At 51.2% G+C, this 19,455-nt stretch overlaps 4 protein-coding genes across 4 annotated transcripts; all 4 read right to left on the bottom strand.

The window, feature by feature from the left end:
• Nucleotides 1-6,912: 6,912 nt before the first annotated feature.
• PODANS_2_11920 (uncharacterized protein) lies at nt 6,913-9,073 on the bottom strand (the record flags this gene model as incomplete). The annotated part of the gene is made up of 3 exons (XM_001911973.1): nt 6,913-8,064; nt 8,170-8,546; nt 8,608-9,073. 3 exons carry the CDS (start codon nt 9,071-9,073, stop codon nt 6,913-6,915), a joined length of 1,995 nt encoding a protein of 664 aa, XP_001912008.1.
• A 2,684-nt stretch (nt 9,074-11,757) lies between these two features.
• On the bottom strand, nt 11,758-12,647 carry PODANS_2_11910 (uncharacterized protein; the record flags this gene model as incomplete). The annotated part of the gene is made up of 3 exons (XM_001911972.1): nt 11,758-11,865; nt 11,919-12,046; nt 12,107-12,647. 3 exons carry the CDS (start codon nt 12,645-12,647, stop codon nt 11,758-11,760), a joined length of 777 nt encoding a protein of 258 aa, XP_001912007.1.
• Nucleotides 12,648-13,391: 744 nt separating this feature from the next.
• PODANS_2_11900 (uncharacterized protein) lies at nt 13,392-13,664 on the bottom strand (the record flags this gene model as incomplete). Its single annotated transcript, XM_001911971.1, has 2 exons — nt 13,392-13,485; nt 13,543-13,664. 2 exons carry the CDS (start codon nt 13,662-13,664, stop codon nt 13,392-13,394), a joined length of 216 nt encoding a protein of 71 aa, XP_001912006.1.
• Nucleotides 13,665-16,133: 2,469 nt separating this feature from the next.
• On the bottom strand, nt 16,134-16,592 carry PODANS_2_11890 (uncharacterized protein; the record flags this gene model as incomplete). Its single annotated transcript, XM_001911970.1, has 4 exons — nt 16,134-16,203; nt 16,273-16,371; nt 16,428-16,524; nt 16,574-16,592. 4 exons carry the CDS (start codon nt 16,590-16,592, stop codon nt 16,134-16,136), a joined length of 285 nt encoding a protein of 94 aa, XP_001912005.1.
• Nucleotides 16,593-19,455: the final 2,863 nt, after the last annotated feature.

Below are 19,455 nucleotides of genomic sequence, written 5' to 3'. Positions count from 1 at the left end.
AATTCCAAGGTCAAGACACTATACGATTTCACACTATTATGGACGAGCGAGATTTGGTTTCACGGGAACACAGCATTTTACAGACCATGGAGTTCCTAGCAGATGTTGTGTCCACGATGGTGACTGGTTTTTCCTGCGACGACGACATGCTTCTGGGTGTCTTTGGACGAGATGAGGTCCGTGATGGGCCCCAAGAGACGCCTGAAGGCGCCATCCCGCTTGTCGATCTAGCGCCTCGTTCAAAAAGGGAAATGTGGTGAACTAGTCGAGCTAGACAGGGACGGGGGGTCATATTCGCTGGACCTTGCCCCGGAACGCCAAGTTTCCGGTATGCTTATCTCGACGCAGCCTATCAACAGCAGCCATCACTCACCATCATCGCCCACTAGGGTTCTGGGCCCATCGTCCCCTCAGAGGAAGTTCAGGAACTAGCCGATGATAGCGGGGGAAAAGGGTTGAGGCTCGGGCCCGGCGGCGTTCTTGAACAGGGGCGCGCACCACACTTGCTATCTGGCAGCCAGCGAACAAGGTGAATGGAAGATACGAGTTTGGAGAAATGCGATGAGACTCTCCCCCCTCCCGTCCGTGATTGATTGACGAGTCGCTTCCCATGGATATCTCACTCGAAGTGTCACACGCATTTTCCATCAGGAGGTGGTATTGGGCGGCACCACCCATACCCCCATCGACCTCGACATGGGCGTGGGCATCGCTGTCCTGCAGATCATAACATGCGGTTGATATATAGTACAGTACAGTGCTTGCGGGCAGGACCTCACTACTCGCCCAGTTCTCACAGCGGTGGCACAAGCAGCGCCGCCTTGGTTGCAACACGGGACCACTTTCCTCGCTCGCCCACCCTTGACAGATGGATGGATGGGTGGCCTTGATATTTCCCTCAACAAGCGAGCGAAGGGAAAGGGTGGTGCTGAAGGTGGGCACTCACTGGGTGATATTATCAAGCGAAGTTTTGCGAGAGGTGTTCCAGACCGCGGGCTCTCAACACCACACCTCCTCTTGGTTTCCCCCGCGCGGATCATGACGATTCATCCCTCCTTGCTTGGCCTGTTTTGCCAGCCATGAGGAAGAATGTCTAGGAAGTTTTCGCTTCGTATTTCTTGCCACATCATGTCTTGCACATTCTGCACACACACAGCACACACATTTCTCGGTACGTTATTATTAGTTTTTCGATGACGAGGTTGCAGACGCTTCTGTGTCTTTGTGGGCTCGGGCCAGATAACATGATGAACCAGGGGGCCGCGCTTTTCAAAGTTCCGTGCATTTTGGTTTTGGAACGACAAGATGGAAAACGCATGAACGTGAGTGTGCCAAAAACAAAAACATTAAAACTTCGGTAAAAACAAGCGGGCCCAAGAGAAGGAATAACTGGATGATGGCAGGAGGCCTGGAAACAGTGCCAAGATGCCACGATGTCATCTCTGTGGAGAGCCGCGATTGAGATACAGACTGGGGGCTCATCAGTTAATTGGGATTTGACTTGTTCTCGGGACCCAAGCCAATTAATATGAGCAGAAGATGGGATTATCCTGGTGTTTGGGTGTTGAGGTACGGAGAGGGACGGAGAGGGACGGGGGGGGAGGGGGGGGGATATCACACGATTGACTGACGAACCTATATCCATGGTTACAACAACAAAGATACCTATATTGGGATCGCGGACATGCGGACTTGATCGATTCCCACACACAGCACTGATGACAGGACCCTGGATTCCACGCGCAGTATGTGCGCGCGCAGAAATAACCCCCATCATTCTTGCCTTGTTGTTGTCGTCGTTGAAGATGAGGTAGCATTTCATTTCGCTCCTCCCATGGGAGCGGGGGGTTTCGTCATGCTTCACCTCACAACAAAACACAATCTTGGGGGTGGTGTTTTGGGTGGGGGGATCGGAACCAAAGATCTGGCTTTTCCCTACCCCGGCGGCGCGCGCGCGCTTGAGGCGCCATCACCATGGTCCTTGGGTCCCTGATTTGTCCCGATTAGGCAGGTGACAAGAGAACAGACAAGATGAGGGCAGGGGGGAAAAGAAGGGAGAGGCTTTTTGTTTTTTGTTTTGCGTTGTGTGTCCCGGGAGAGTGGTTCGGGATCTTCCTTTCAGTGCCGCGCGACGCACACACACCATTGGGAGAGGCCAAAAATAAAAGCAGGAATGACTTGGGGGGGGAAATATGATGAGTTGGTATGATTTTCACGATTTGACGAGACGGTTGCAGTTCCTCCCAAGGGAACCAGGATTACGGGAAACAAAATCAATTTGACGCGGGTACTGACATGAACCATTTCTCTCTCTTTCTTTGACTTGCACAACAACACCGGGGGGGGAGGGCTGAAAGTGGGAATGTTCCGGGTTGCTGCTTGCAACTCAACTGCACCGGGACGACGGTGTCTTACAGTTGTTGTTGCATATTATGGATTATTGATATTCATGTCAGTTTTGTAACACTATATGATGCCGGACATGACTTGAATTTCCAGACGGGCAAGACCTCCGAGATGCTATTAATCATCTGATTATCTCTCTCTGTTTGTCTGTGGCTTTTTTTCAGGGTCCTTGCCTTACCGGCAGAAAACAAAACTCGAGACATTTTAGGCGAGGGAGGGAGGGGGACAGATAGAGGCGTCCAGAGATCTCTCGCCTGCAGCTTTGTTGAAGGTCAACAAGGTGGTGACAAGCAACAAATTCCGGGAATCTGGACCTTTGGATTAGACCCCGCCGCCGCCGCTGCAGCAGCATCACGGCATGGCATTTTGTTTTTTCTTCTCTTTTCTAATCAACCCTTGTTTCTCTGCACCACCCGACAGATTGGAATTTGCGATTCGATGGCGTCCTAGTTACCTTACTTAGGAGAGGTACTTGTCAATCCCCCGGCAGTTACCTCTGGTGAGGTTACTCTCCCACCAACCGCTCACGCAAAACTAACCCAACCATTTGCTAGCCGCATGCTCATCAGCTTGCAACAAACCCGGCCGAGTTTCCCGAATGGGAAGTGGGACGGGCCACGAATGGAAGAAAATGGGGTGAGTTTTATCGGTTGCGCGAGCTAGCATTTTCGCAACATGGGGTGCAGAGAGAATTTTGAAAACTTTGCCGTGATTTGATATCTTGCGAACAACCCCAACCAAACCCCACAAGGCTATCTAGGGAACGCTTTGATGGCGGGGGGACAACGGACAACGTGGCACCGTGGTTTGCTAGTAGGGATGGCGGTGGTGGTGGTCGAGCCTCATCACTTTCTCCAGAACGTGCATCATCGGTTTTGGGCGTTGGAGGTAATAAGGCTAGAAGAGATGAACAAAGTTTTGAGACTACTGATGTCCACTGCCGATTCTATGCTATGCAAGGCAGGAGTGAAAAGCCATGTGTTTGGAATTGGGATAGGGCATTGTACATCATGTACTCACAGACCCGTCTGTTCTCAACATCTCGTTGGGTAGGTATCCGGAGATGTTTCCGTCTCATCGTGAAAAATAGGGGTACATATGGAGAAATGTCTCTCTCACCGTTTGTTTGTTCCTCCCATCCCTTGCCAACTTTGACTGCTCACCTTTAACCACCATCTCCCCATGTTTCCCGAACAAGAAACCATTAGCCGGCCGACCCGGCACTTTGGGGACTTAATAAATCATGCCATCACCGCCTCTCCGCTAAGACGAGACAGGAATCGTCCCAATGCGCGGGCAGATGTAGGAAAGAAGGTCTAGATTTTGGTGACGGTACTTTTGAGGGTGGGTGAAGCAACAGACCAATCCGATGAGATCCTTCGTACTGGCGACCCCTGTTTTTGACGTGGGAGGTAGGGCGTCTAAAAAACGCCACTTTTTGTTTCATTTTGCTTTTTGATCGCTTTTCTCGGCGTGTGGTTGGGAAGGCTAGACAGGATGGGATACAGGTGCCTACCTACACTACCTCGAGGAAGAGGCGGTAAACTCCGTGGTGAAAAGATGGGCACGATTTGGTTGCCTTGTCTTGATCTGAATCCTACTCTGCCTATCTACTTCCTCAAGGATCTGAGTAGAGAGGAGAAGAGGGGGACAAGGGAAGTGGGAGGGGAAGAATGGAAAATGGAAATGTGGTGGTGGTGGTGGTGGTGTGTGGGTGGTAACGCATGCTGCAAACCGCCCGCCTTGTCGATGAGGGGGAAAAAATGCAAAGATTTGCAACTGCAGTGGTCGGCGATCAAAAATTCCATTTCGTCTACCTTCTCGGCTTTGTCTATCAGTTGACCAAGATTGAAGAAAGGGTCTGGATTTCTCATATATCGCGGGTGGGTGGGTAGGTGTGTGGCACAGAGGACGGAAGGGATCGCGGGGGGAGCCGGCAATGAGTGGCTTGCTTTTGAGTGCGACGTTGTAACCCTTGTTGAAGGAGGAGAGGAGCAGTTGGAAACATGATCGACGAGATGATGTCGATGTCTATTTAATCTAGGCCTTGGTTTTTTTTGGTTCGGGAGGGGGAGTTACCGGGTAGGGTTGGTTGTAAGGCTTCCTGTGTGGTTGTCACATTTTTTGCATCGTGGATCATTCACATCATTGAGGACATGACATGATGAACTGCCGGTCACATCACATTGGATGGTGGTCACAATTCTAGGCTTGACCGGTACTTGGAGCAGTTCGGTGTTGATACTCGCAGTGACTTCTCGGTCCCGTCTGTTCAGTACCTAGGTTGGTGGCAGGCAAAAAGAAGGCGTCAAAATTTCACTGCTGTCTTGCTTTTGTTGCTATGTGTGCAAATCTCGCGCCCGATATGCAAGGGGACGCGATTTCCATTTCGTGTTGTTTCCTCTTCATAACTGGCAGCCAGGGGCACTCCTTCCACCCGACCTTTCGCGGCGTTAAACGTCCTGCCCAACTGGTTGGTTGGGAGAAGCCTTGGTCCGCGGGCGTGCGGCCGGGTCATCGGGCGCGCGCGGATAGAGATGACAGATGGAAAGCCACCCCCTTAACTAGTCAGTTGTCAAGTTTTGGGGCTTTGACTGGGCTGCCCAGTCACGATGGGAGGCGAGCCTTAGGGGGCTTGAGACACCACAACGGCGTGCATACCCGCCTTGTTGGAAAACGCACCTTGGTTTGGACTAAGGTAATGTGCTTGTAGGCCGTTGAGAGAGCACGTTTGAGCGCCTGTTCAAGGGAGAGAAAGCGGTTGAAAGGTCGATGTAGTTGGGCTCGTGGCGTCAAGTACCTCGAGTACATAGAGCCAGACGCCTGGTTCAATGCAGGAGTCTGAAGGAGCGGTTTGGAAATATAAACAAGGCTGTTGACCCCCTTTCTTGGGGCAGCGGGTTCTATCCCAATTTGGCTTCGAAGTCTTGGAATGCCCGATCTGGAGGACTTTTGTCGTATGATCTCTCGATGGAGTGCATCTCTTACCGTCTTGGAACCCGCCCAGGGCTCAGTTTGGGGTTAGCACCGATGCATAGGTACGGGCATTTAGAATGCGTGGAATTTGGGGCAAGCGGTCATATGCAGGGAGAGGATGACGGGAAGTTTCGACTTACAGCCAGCCACCGTTGCTGGGCGTCGATGCCGCTTGGTGGAGTTGCCCGGCTTCCATGACCCCTTTTCTGGTCAACAACAATCATGGAAATTCGGTCATCAAGGAGAACTCTACTTATTATGTGCGTGGACAAGAATGATGTTGCCCACGAGCCTGATATCCACTTGGAACTGATATTTCTATTGGCAAATCAGCACAAGCCTCGAACTTTGAAGTGAAAGGTCACTCTGTTTGAGATTGCTTGATGCCACAATAAGAGCCCCAATATGAAGATCTTTCCAAAACCTGGATCCTTACGTTGAAAATCATCAAATTAAATTGCCGGAATGGCTCTTCGACGCTAAACAAATAACAAACAACGAGGTCTCGACATGTATTCAGGAATTGAGAGCCTCGAGCCCAGAAACGAGATATGGCTCCTAATAACACGATAGTTCGTTTCTTTAGTAACTGAGATTGAGTCCCACACATGACTGTGATAGTCCAACCTGTGTCAATGAGCACATAAATAAAAATGCAGCTTTCACATCCTTACTAGGTACTTCCCGTTGTCGTCTTCCGAGCTCTTGACTCTGGCATTATAGTTCAAAACAGAATGTGAAAGATCAAAGTTCTCGACGCAAGTCTGCGACATGTAACACAATCTTGAGGCCTAGTGATATGCTGTCAAGTATTAACCTGATGACAATAGACCGAATAATCCATCCTGTCCTATTCTCAATCCTACAATAACCGTCTCAACCAAGCCCTCTCACACCAAGGCAACATGCCTGCTAACAAACCCCCCTCCTAGTCATCACAACTCGCCTCCAAGACCTGCTTTTCCCCACCCATCACCTCCCCTCATCTTACCACTAAAAGGAACGTGCTTAAAGTTGTGTGCAGTATCAATAATTGTATCCGACAAAAGGCCGTCTCTCATACGCCACCCACCATCTTAGAGACGCCTTCATGAAATACAGACCCCGTCCCCCCCCCCAGGCAAAGAAGAAAAAAGACCAAAGACAACACCACAATGAAAACAGAGACGGAAAACGTAGAAAGATAAAAAGTAAATGATAGACACCCTCAAGGCATGTCATGCCATTTCAATGGTATATAAAGTTAGAAAAAAAAGAGTACGGTGTCAACCGCGTGGTTGGTATATATAAATAAAGAAAAAAGACAACCATCCCATGCCCGTCCTGGCAAATCTCTCTAAAAAGATTAGAATGAATGAGTGGAAAAGAGAAATCACCATCATCATCACCACCTTCGTACACCCCCACCGAACCCATCATGATAGCATGGCACACACCCATCCATCAACACCATCCTATGCTAACCTTCCAACACCAGAAAATGCTTGACAAGACACACACGCGCGCACATTATTGTTCTTGTAACTGGTCCTATATCCAGGCATTCTTTCCATCCGCCACAGGAGGTGGTGTCGTCTCGCCTGTTCGTCGTGGTGGTGGTACCATGGGGGGACTCCGTGGGTTGGTAGCCGGCTTAGCTGGAGGGACGAGTTTGGCCTTGCTGGGGCTTTGTGGGCTGTAGACACTGGGGCTCAGGGTGATCTCCTGAAATGGTGGTGCCGGCGTTACAGACTGGGTGTCAATCATGGGTCTCGGCACAGGCGGCAGCGTCTTCATCTTCGCATCCTTGACTGGACTTCGGCCCGGACTTGTAGGAGACCCTTCTTTCGTCGAGCCGGTTGGTGTCGAGGCTCCCGAGTCCAAGCCCACGGGACGCTTGAGCTGAACATTGATGCCCTTGGCTTGAAGCTCCTTGACCACGTTGGGGCACTCCAAGTTGTACACATGAGGGTCCTGAACTGTGACGACTGTTTGGGCTACTGGTGGGATATCGTCGACAGAGGAGAATCTTAGTCCGATCTGAACCGTCGCTGATGAGATAAGAGACGAGTCTCTGCGGTGGCGGAAGGCGGCAAGGTTACCCATCGAGGGTGGTGGTTTGAGGTGGTCGTTGTTGTTGGGTGAGTATGTGGTGGCAGGAAGGAAGGTAAGTGACGACTTGGCGCCGGAGTTCTTGTTAGGAAATAATGAGTAGTTGGAGCGCTTTCTCATGTGCCCACCGGCTGCGTTCGAAACACGGGCTCGTTCTGGCGCTTTCGGCATGAACACGTTGGATGCCGCAGACATCAATCTGTTGGAGCGGAAGGAGCGAATGGACGCAGGGCCTCGTCGACCGTAGATGGTGGAAGGTGGCCTCACGCTGCGCATGCTCTTAGCATCCACCATCTCCTCTTTCTCGTAGGCCGTCAGAGTCTCTTCGCTATCCATCCTGCGAAGATCAGCGGCCGTCTTGTATTTTTTGAAATCCTCATCGAATCCGAATTCCGAGTCTGCGTCGTCCATGGTATACCGCCGCTCAATCTTATATCTGGCCCTGCGGTTCTCGTACTCGCCGATTTTGTCCCTAGGTCCAATGGTCGAAATGGTGTTTGACTTCAAGAACAGGTAAAGCCCGCCATTCATGAGTCCGGATATGTTTGCCACCACCGCAGCAACCATTGAAAGATTGAGAGAATTGTTGTTCTGGCCTCGCCGGTTCAGAAAGGTCAAAACGTAGAAATATGGCAACATGAAACACTGATAGAGGTGAGCAACTGGTTCTGATCAAAATCACATGGATTAACTTACAATCGAGATGGCTCCCAATGCCAGGTAATAAACCATCCTCGAGGCCGCCACGCGAGCTGTCACCTCGATCTGAATGCTGCTGTGTAGCTTGATGAAGATCACCACAGTGCAGATAATAAGTACCGAGGCTATGGCCGTCAGAAGCCCAAAGCATGCCGTCGAGTAGTGAGCAACAAACCAAAAGAGCGAGGTTAAGCAAAAGTTTGGAGACTGGTCAAAGTCGGCAACCAGAAACATGGCAAGTGTAAACAGCCCAACAAGTGCTGAGCAAATCGACACATTCCATTTCCCCCGTGGGGCAAACAACTCCTTTCGAAGTGCCCTCAACGTCAACTCAACACCAAAGACAAGCTGAATAAAAGGCGCCAGGAACACAGCTGGTAAATGTCAGCAAGCGTAATTCCAACCTACTCATCTGAGACCAAGGTTTCTTCTCACCAGGCAACATGACCAATGCCATCATAGTGCATCCCGTGCCAAAAAGTCCGTCGAGGCCAGTCGACTGAGCGCCGGCAAAGACCAAGCTTTGAATGAAAATTCCAATTGATAAAATGAGCGGATAGATCTCGCCTTCGGGCACAAAGTTGAAGCCATTCCGCTTGAACCTGTATGACCTGTTGTTCCGCCTTTCCCTGAAATACGAATCAACCAGGATCCCCACGGCGGTCGCAAAAGAAGCAATAATATTAAAAGAAGCTAAAATGATGGTCGATGTTCGAATGGATCTGGCAGCGGCGAATCGTAGTTCGTTGAAGAACATCTGCTGTGTGGTGGTTTGGTTCCGAGCCGTCTGGAAGGTGTTGGTTCCTGTCCTGTTGAAGTTGTTCTGCGGCATCGTCCCCGTGTCGTCCCGCGACTGCAACCACGAGGCAATCACCTCATCTACCAACGCGAGTGGCGACATTTGGGCTCTGTCGGTGTCTGTCTATCCGCGAGGTCGGCGATGGCGAGATTGCCGTAGCAGTGCCCTTGAATCCGTCCGTCGTCAAGTCATCTAATCCACGTCGTCGAGGTCGTAAACACGGCGCCGGCCGATGTGTGGTGAAGAAGCGAAGGGGGAGAAAAAGGAACAAATCAAGACAAACAGATGGATGAAGCAAGAGTGTAATGGTATCCTGCCATCCCGCATTCCACTCTCGTAAGCCCGTCTGTTCGGCAGGGGTGGGCACACCTTGAGCACAACCACGGGCCAGACGAAACAGTCCCTGAGCACCCAGCACTTGCTGCTTGCCCTCGACTGGGAATAGAAACAGGGACCAGGGCTGATGAATGGGCCAATCCAACCAAGGCAAAGAACGGCAGACAGACACTTGCAGACCGCGGGTCTCTTCCAGAAGAAGCAGGGTGCTGAAGGGGAGACACCGGTGCATTAAAATGGGGACAGAGCACCATGTGCTCTCCCGGTCAGGTTGTCGAAGAGACGGCAAACGTTGACGAGAGCTTGGGATGGTCCCCTCCCGGACAGGATACAACCGAGCAGGGGTGTGGGCTGGGCATCTTCAAATCCCCAGGAGAGATGGCGACTCAAGTGCGGCCGCTCAGGCAGAAAGCGATCTTGGCCCCTTGAAGGTGGCTGATGGCCAGACGGGAGGCCATCCCATCCTGCTCAGGGTGTCATTGTCTTCCCCCAGAGGCCGCAGAGACGGTCGTTTATCGAGATGTTGGGACCAGTCATTGCCTAGAAAACTGTTTCTAGCTATGGTATCTTGAGGTAGGGGCAGAAGAACTCAACCTGAACTTGAGCTGCTATCCAGAGTTTGCCTTCCAGAGCTCGTCATGATAGCAACCTTGGCGTGGCAAAAGCGAGCACCCTGTGCTGGGATGCAAAGGTAAGCCATTGATTCGGCTCGGGGCCCAAGCTCAACTCTCTCGCTGTGGGCGGGCAAAGAGCTCGAATTGTGCTGTGATGAGTGCAGCGAGGCATTGTCGCGACGTGGGGTTGAGGCAGTTTCGTGACAACCCCCAGTTTCGTCTTCTGCACTAGCGAGGCCCCCTGGTCCATCCGGAGTCGCCGCAAGAGCCGTAAACTGGTCAAAGCTCCACCCCCCGCAGCTCTTGAGTGACATGCCAAGACTCCTGAAAAGGCAGGGCCAACCCCTGCTGCGGATCAAACCGAGAGACATGCGATCTGTGCAAGTCAACGACACTCCTTCCACTGCTTGGAGATCTTCACGGCCCATCCAGCCTGTTCTCTGGATAGCCTCCCAGCATCAATACAGCCTGTCCAAAGATAGACTGCTTTGCTTTTCATGCCCACAGGCCCTGGCATAATATCAATTCAGTCTCAGTCATCACTAGTTTTGTCATTTGCAATGAGCCTTCTTACTGACCTCAGTCCTCAAGGCCAGTCATGAAAGTGCATCAGTCCACCACAACATCGATCCGGATCGATCATCACCAGCTATCAAGGTTTAACGATGCACTCAGTCCCATCTGTCCTACGTTTCCTCCCCTCAGCACCCACAATAAAAGCTTCTTTCGATTCCATCGACCATCGTCCGTTGTCACCCACCCCTCGCATCCCCTGAAGCAGAGCATGTATCAGGTTGCGGTCATCCCATCACCCTCGTGTCACCCGACAAGGGACTTCACTTGGCCTCTCCCCCTCCCCCATAACTTCCAAACTGAGATAAGAGATCCCACGATGGATTCCTTTGAAAGCCAGCCATGCCTTGCGAACATCATTGCGGGGAAGGTAGCAAGCAGATAAGGCGACATGCCTCGTATCGACACCGTCGGAAGATCGTTGAAAATGATGCTCGCTAGTGGCCCCTATGCCAACAGGCCAGCTTTACAACTTGCTCCAGCCCTACCTAGATTGAAATACGGAGCTTGGCAGAAGTCGACAACCAAAGTATTGCTCCTGCTAGCTCCCTCGGACTCGGAGGTTAGGAACTTTATTCGCCTTGCTTTTCGCGGGTCGGTACCTATCTCACAATTCTAGACTCTCTTGAAGGACGATAAGGTACAACAGGAAGCGAGCAGGGTCAGCAGGATGCCGAGCTTGCCCAGGCTGGATGAAGCTTGACACGAGTTCCCAGCGGCTCTAGACTCCAGCATTGTCATGGGTTACGGTCTGGTGGGTAGAGGAAGCTGGAAGTCTAGAATTCCGAAATGAAAAGGGGGTATGCTACAGGCTCTGCTTTGCGGAGGGCCACCCAACTTTCCGGTTTAGTCTGTAGCATCAACGCCACACGTCTGTCACCAACGTGGGATCCGCCATGCATGTGGCTGACATGGGGCTGGCTGGCTTTGATGCGCTCCAGCTATTGATGCTGGCCAAGGATATCGACTTGTATGATCGTAATGTGTTATGATGTGCCTGGCGAACCTGGTTTTGCAGCGAGGTTCTCATGAGATTTCCGGCTGGGTTCAGGGCTCCCTCAACAAAGCCCAAAGCATCAAGTATATGCATTTTGTTCATTCCTACAGCCATGTCGTACCTACAGTTCGCAATTTCTTTATACCCATATACCAGCACCCCCCCACTCTTCACAGCATCAAACATCAGTCATTAGATAATGATGTATCAACCCCTCAACGTATATCATCGTTCTCCACGAACCACCGCCCTTCTCATCGCACGCTTTACTCGTCCTTCTTCTGCTCCTCAACAATAGACCTGACCCAGATAGCGTCGTAAATGTCCGCTCCAGCCACGTAGATGGCATACAGAGGGATAACCACCCAAAGGCCCTATCAAACCGTTAGCAACCTCCCCCCCACGACATCGCCATCAAACAACTTACATTGAAAAAGGCCAAGAAAATCCACTTGTACATAAAGTTGCTCGTATCCAAGTTGGCGCTCCCGCTCAACCATTCCGGCATAAAAGTCATATACCCACCATACAACTCGGCCGTCGCAAGAATGATCACTGTATCTCCCATTAGCAATCCTCCCTTCCTCACCTCCACCTCCCCGAGAATATACTCACTAGCCAAGTTCCCCCTAGCCACATTCTTCCTCGCCAAATCCCAACAAACCAACACCGCCATCACACCCCCAAAAACAACCGTAATAATCTCAATACTCATTGTCGCCAAATCAACCCCCGCCCACCTCCGATCAGCCTTGGCATACACCATCCACAACTGCGCCATAGCACCCAAAAACCCCTCCTGCCCAACAGCCGCCTGCGAGCCCCAAACCCGTCCCTTTTGGTCCCGCCCCAAATAATAATACGGCGTCGGGAAGTAATCCCCCTTCACCTCCCTCACCGACGTGCTGCTGAACAGGCAGTGCCACACAAAACTCCCCTCCAGTATGAAGTGGATCAGCGCGTCAAACGCATGCCAGACAAACAGGAACCTCAGCCTCCCCGGAGTGTGCTTGTCCAATACCAGTTTCGAAATCCCCAGCGCCGTGAACAGGATCGCGAGTGTCGAGAGCAGCGAGATGATGGTCGTCTGGTCGATCATTTCTATAAAGGTAAGGGCTTCGGCGCCCGAGGGCGACGAGTGTGTCGAGAAGTCCATGGCTGTGATTTGGCGCTGTATTGACCGGTCGATTGACTTTCAAAGTATTGAAGAAGCTGGGGGGAAAATCGCCGCGAGTTTGCACGTCGCGTTCAAGAGTAAAATTAATTTTTGGTGGTGATACCCCATGTCACACCTGCTTGGTGCCAAGCCTGACTACGGCTGTCTCCGACCCCGGATTCTGGGTTGGGATTGGATACCATCGCCAAGGGTCTATCTGTCTAGTGGATATGGGGCAAACTTTCTCCACTTGGCTTCATGCTGAACAGCTCAAGATGTTCTGGAATTGGCTGATATCAACGTTGTGGAAGCAGGAATACTACTCTCTGAATTTTTGACTATCATGCGATAGATAGAAGCATTCTCGATTCAAAGCGTGGATTTTACCAGTAACTCTTGCAAATTCACAGCAAGAAAGATGTCGGCAGAAAGGCACAGAACAAGTCACATCACCAAGCACAGCAAAAGGCACAAAAAAGTATGGGTAAGAAGCGAGGTTGACTATCAAGCTACCGAGCTAGTAGTCGGGGGTATTAAAATGCTAATCCTCCTTCCCGAAATCCACTGTCCCCTAAAGAAACTGAAATCCATGCCCCAAAAGTCCTCCCATCAATCACCCCATGATGTCCAAAACCAACCCATTGTGATCAAGTCTCTCCCAGCCCGAAAGAAGCAGTGGTCGATGTCGTCAATGATGAGCGGTTGAAGGTGTCAGAAGGCGGTTATTGAGATAGTGAAAGGCACTTAGTGGGTAGCCTTCTGCTTGTTGGTCTCAGCGGAGGCCTCGTGCTTCTTCTCGTCAAACTTGTCGGAGATGGCATTGCCAGCAGCGTCGAGACTGTTGAGGGTGTTAATTGGATGCCAAGTAATGAGGGGAGAAGGGAGAGATGCTTACCGAGTGCCGGCGCTAGCATTGGAGTCCTTGGCGACCTCCTTGTTGGTCGTCTTGGAAGCCTCAGAGGTGGCAGCGTTGACCTTGTCAGCGACGAAGTTGCCGGCGTTCTTGATGGTCTCCATTTTGATAGTTGTAGGTGGTGAAAGTTGTTTGTTTGAGTGTGAAAGTTGTTTGTAGAGTGTAGTGGTCGATTGTCTGCTAGAGTTGTTTGATGATGGAAGAAAAAGAACAGCTCTGAAAGGTGGAAGATGGGAGATTATATACACAATCGATGGGGGGTCTGGCCCGCTTGCAAATTTCTGGTTTGACTGACTCCTCGAAAGGCATCAGAGGGGTGTGACGGAGGAGAAGCTCCTATGACGTAGCTACTTCCTTCACATGATTCCGCTGTCCCTGCGTTAATTCGGCCCTTGTCTAGTTATTGCAGGCAAGTACGGATCGGATGGCCTTGCGTTTGCAGCCATCAAAGAGGCAAGTACACGCAAGTTTAGACAAACTACCCCACCCCTCCGCGACAACCGCGCGTTCAGGAGGCCATGACGTCAGTTACCAGTTGACCAGCCGTTGTGGCCTCTCCATTTAAGGTAGGTGCACAATTGTGGCTCAGGCCTGTGGGGCTTGTGAGGTCCTTTGAAACTGCATTACCCAATTGCTAGCAGCAGCATGAATAGTATAGCACAATTAGGGACTCGTCCTACTGTTGACCAGTTTGATGTCTACAGGGTCATGCAGCTAGATCGTTAATGAACTATGGGAACATTTTGGTAACTGTCAGTTGGAAGATTGTAAATGTTTACGGTCTGAACTGTATCTTGAAGGCCGATATCCTCAAAATCTGTCACTTCAGCCTTCTCAGACAAACTTCACTTCCATAACTGCTCCTGCCAGTCTGGGTGTTTTGCAACGGTTGCCCTAAATCTCCAAGTGACGTTCTAGAGCAACCCAAAAGCGGATTAGCGGATTAGCCCCAGTCAGCCCAAAAGCTTCTTTGGGTCCTTGTCGGTGACGCAAGAGGGGCTCTTTCGCTGCCAAGATGACCCACAATTGGCCAACTCCAACCTGACAATGCAAAAACTACGTCACCACTTTTGCTGCTTCTTTGCGGGGAGAACAAACAAGTCAACAACAATCGGCCGGCTCCTGCCCCGCGCTGCGGCCTTTGAAACGAAGCATTGAGCCGAGGAGCATCAATCAAGTTGAAAGGGCACTAAGATATTCCTTTGGAGTCAAGTTCTAAAGCCGACGGTACACGTGTTGGTTGAAGCTCCAATGACAATCCCAAGCGTTGGTCATCCGTGGAGGCAATGTGTTGTTGCCTTGGCCGGTTGGATGTTGACATCAGGGGGATCAGGGGAAGATGCCATCACAATCGTCGATGCTCTGCAGCTTCCAAATCTATCATACGCACCACTACCCTCCTGGACCACTGGCGTTGAAGCATGATCGGGAACAAGCGGAGTTGGGCCTGTCGTGTCACTTGCTTCGGACTTCTCTCTCCGCTGAACACGACGGATATTCGTGAAAGTACCACGGAGATGTTTGAGGAGGCGTTGGAAGGTTGGGTAAGAAAGGAGATGCTAACCAATTCATGGGCGGCTTATTTGCTCCGCTGTTAATGAGAGCGGAGGCCACCACTGCTCTCCTTCCCTACAACCACATCTCCGACTTTCCAATTCCAGGCTACCTCCCATCTCCCAAGCACTGACACAAGCGCACCAAGCGGGAAACTGCCGCACAAGAGATCGATATCGCTGGTTGGATCACATGTGGAAGTTGTCACCAGCGCACGGGGCGGATCCATCTGCCAGCCTGTCTTGCCTGTCTGTGAGCACCCTACACCATCAAGGCAAGCGTTGGTCACGCGAAACGTTAAGATAGCCGCCAGCCCCGGGTTGGGGTTCGGATCGGAGCCGCACCTGACCAAGCTGCCGGTACCTTTGTTTGACAGTTCCGATCGGCGGTCTATTCTTGCTCAGAATAATTACAGATCTCCTGCATCGGCAGCTCCCGTTCTTGCAACTTGGCACAGGCTTGAAAGCTGCGATCTGACGAAAACTCCACCGTGACTCAGATCATATCCAACATCAGGCGGGATCTTGTGAAAACGTTGTTATCCCCAGCCCCAAGGGAAGCCAACAGGCTTTCTTGTGTGTCAATGGGCGCTTGGCGGGACTCAACCATCGCCATCCCGATTGTGCTGTGATTCATGCAAGATTTCGGATATCAGAGCAAACAAACCAATTCAAATGGCTCGTATAAGGCCATGCATTAGCGGTTGGCACGCAGAATCAGGCTGAGCAAAATACCTGCAGCTGTATGCACGTTCAAGAGGTTACACCAAAGTTCCTTTTCACGCGCATGCCAAACCGAGGATAGCTCGATGATCAAGGACATTGCAGTTATGTCTGGACCGTGAACCATACATCGACTGGCTCCGGCTGGCACAGTTCTCGCAATATTCTTCCATTCATGTGAAGTCAGTGCACTACCTGACATGGAACCCGGTGCCGAGGGTCAAAACAAAATCATCTCCAAGACGGCCATGATCAAGCATCCGACCACATGTTCTTTCCATCATGGGGGTTGACATATCAAACCTTTCCTTCCTTGAGGTCGCGGAGCCGACGAAGCGTTGAACGAGTCGTTGTTGCAGCAGGTGTCCTTTGAGCAGATTCATCAGCAAAGTCCTGGCTGCCCGTTTCTCCATGCCCAAGTGAGAGCTCAACTTACGAGAGAAGGTAGGCGCCTCCAGTCACAGTCTTATTGCACCCATTGCATTTCCAGATACCGGTGGAAACCCGCTTGATTGCGTTTTTGCCGCAGGAGGGGCTTCAACATGGTCAGGAAGAAATGTCTGAAGACAGAGGCAGCAAGGGAGGAGTTACCAGAGGTAGCGGGCATGTTGAGTAGTTTCAATGCACTTGAGCTGCTTTCGGAGTGAGGCGCCGTATCGGACACCGTACTTGCCGGCAATCCCGACTTCTGTGAAGTGTTGGCAAGGCCTATCGGGTGGAAGATGGGTGATACGTACTCTTTGTGCGCTTGGACATCTTGATGATTGGTGGTCGATGATATTCTTCTTTCCTGTCTTTTGCCTGAGTTGCGATGCTTTGGCCCCAAGATGTGAAACTGCCAACCTTCAATCCGATCTCATTGACCACAGGAGAGTTGAGGTGCCCTCGGCTCGCTTTGCTCCTTCCCTACACTCGCACACATCACGCAAGCTGCTTGCTTTGGCAGTCATTGGTTAGCTGGGGAATTCTGGTCAAAAATGGCAACTACAACCCGCACGGGCGCCTGCCATGATCGTAAATTGCTTTATTGCCAGGCAGCAATCGACAGCAGACGAAGGCACGAATGATCATATGTAGTGCAAGTCAGGGAACTGCTAGCTTGTGACTGACTGATTCCTGGCATACTCACATTTGATCAAGTTTGAAAGGGTGTCATGCAAATGAGGGGCTCCAAGAAGAATGCGAGATTATAGAAGCAACCCTTGATACCTGGGTGTAATTTCGACGATGTGCATGGCTCAAGGTGAGATGAGATAGAGAGAAAGCTGGTAAACCATAACGTGTCTATCTTGAACATGATGCATCAACGCTTTCCCCCACACGTCGGCGGCCAGCCTTCATCAAACTGGTTCCTTCTTTCCTGATTTTATCGTGAAGAGCACTATTTCCACTGCTACATGCTCGCAATCTTACCCGATAGAGCAAACTTCACACTGTTGATATCCAGTGCTTCGATGTCTCTTGGGTCGGCGGGACTTGTGACATGAAGCAGCAGCTCAATACTCCTGTGGGTCCAGGTTGCCAACGGCGCCGTCACCGCTTGGAAGGACCAAGATCCACCCGACGATGTCAATCCCCTCTTATTTGTCAGGGCGGTTCTGCCGACCCAGACAACACCGCCGAGCAGGAAGTTCTCGAGGACAAGTTCAGAGAACGGGGGATGGAGCTCCCATCCTCACTGGGCGGCCGTCGACAGAGAGGTGCGCCTGGAGATTGCTCTCCTCCTATGAAGACCTCTGGTGCGCTAACTAAACGGTCGCTTTCCAGCTACAGTTAGCTCTCAATATCAACGATGGTGCCGGTGATGCAGCCGGGGCTGCCTGCGTGGCCAATGACCTTTACGAAAGCCGTCATGCCATCAAGTGCCTGTCGAGTAACTGCTACATGATAACAATCACTTATTACACACCTCCACCAGCGGCGAAGTATAATTTCGGTTATACCTGGAAGATCACTTGTGTATCCATTGCTCAAGCAGTCCCTTCAGTCTTACTGTGCGAACAAGGTGCTTGCGTGTGAAGACTATGGGTTTGCGGTGTCCAACGTTCGGTTCTCTGGTCAAATCGTCATCAAAGAAGCCCGGAGGCCTCGATCACAGAAGGCCTCACTGAAACTGTGTCTATGGTTGCTGGCTTGAAAATTCGATGGCCTGTGGAGAAGAATGGAGTTACACTTATTCTACGACCGAACTTGACGAAACATCTTCACGAGGCCCAAAAGTACAACCCACCCAAGTGCTTCAATGTAAGTATCCAGCAACCAGCCTTAACCCACCGATTTGGCTGTTCTTTCGGCCTGTCAGCAATTACAAGTGAACAAATTACCTTACCTATCTGTCCCCCGGGCTCTCGACTGCAACAGTGCCTGGACCAACAACAACAACAACAACAACCACAAAGCGCAGCTATCCTGTACAAACCCAGGTCTCCTCTTCCTCTTACCAACAAAGCTCAAGATCAAAGGCCCGGCCCACATCAACGATCAGCCGTTTGGTTACCGGGGACTGTCCAACCCCTTTAGTCAGCCCATACACTCGGGTTCAGTCTGGCATCTCAGCTGCCTCTGGGCCGCACTGGGGGGATTCGGCGATGGACTCGCGGGTGTGGTACCCGTGGTGGAATGCTCATCCATGGAACTGGGGGGGGGTGGGGGGGGGTTCAGCTATTACTCTACTTGTGAGGAGTTGGATTACCCTTGTGTGTGAAATCAGGGGGTGGTATGAACATATAATTTTAAATGTATAGGATCCACACATGTAAACTACAATGTATAAACAGGCCATTTCAAAGAGCTACATCTGTTTTTCAATGGGATGTTTGCCGCGAGAACTCTTGACCCTGCCATATGGAAAGACGGGACCGTCCACATCGTTGTTCCTGCCTGCCTAACAACCGCGAGGCAAGAACCCGCCTGCCTCCTGCCTTCTCCCCGCCCCTTCCTTCCTTTCCTAGTTCCTCCCACCCAACGTCACGCGGCATGATGACTCTACCGCCACGTCCCTTCTCAAGACAAGCACTTCTTCCTGCCACCACCCGCCTGCCCACCTCACTGCCCAATACGATATAGTCTTCCGCCAGCAGCTTCCATCAAACAGGCAAGCAATATCAGACCGAAGAGCAGACCCCTCTGGTGTATCGGTTAACATAGTGGATTCTCATTCCGTTGCGCTGGGTCCTCCTCCCAGGAGGGGTGGTCTTCTTTTGCTTCTTTTTAGGCCATCATGGACAGAGTTGTCAGTTGGGTCATAATGATATGTATGCTTCATTACAAGGTACATATACATGAGTTGTGCTGTGATATATACACTGCATCCAGCAATGCGCTACATGGCAAACCCTTTGGCAGATTATGACGCGCTGTCTCATGTAGACCACCGGCTCAGTGCTGCGGTTCATCAGCACGATCCAACCCCACCCTCATCATAGCACTCCTCCTCTGGATACCCATCTTCGTCATCATCATAGTACCCTTCCTCATCCTCATCATAACCCCCGAACTCTTCGCCATCCGCGTAGCCCTCCTCCTCTTCATCGTAGTCACCCTCTATCTCCATCTCATCAAAGTCAAATTCCTCTTGTACCACACCAAGTCCGTCTTCAAAAATGACAGTCTTTTTGCT

The sequence above is a fragment of the Podospora anserina genome, chromosome 2 (genome assembly GCF_000226545.1).
Source record: "Podospora anserina S mat+ genomic DNA chromosome 2, supercontig 2".
In the NCBI taxonomy this organism is placed as follows: Eukaryota; Fungi; Ascomycota; class Sordariomycetes; order Sordariales; family Podosporaceae; genus Podospora; species Podospora anserina.
This window is presented reverse-complemented; position numbering and strand designations above follow the sequence as displayed.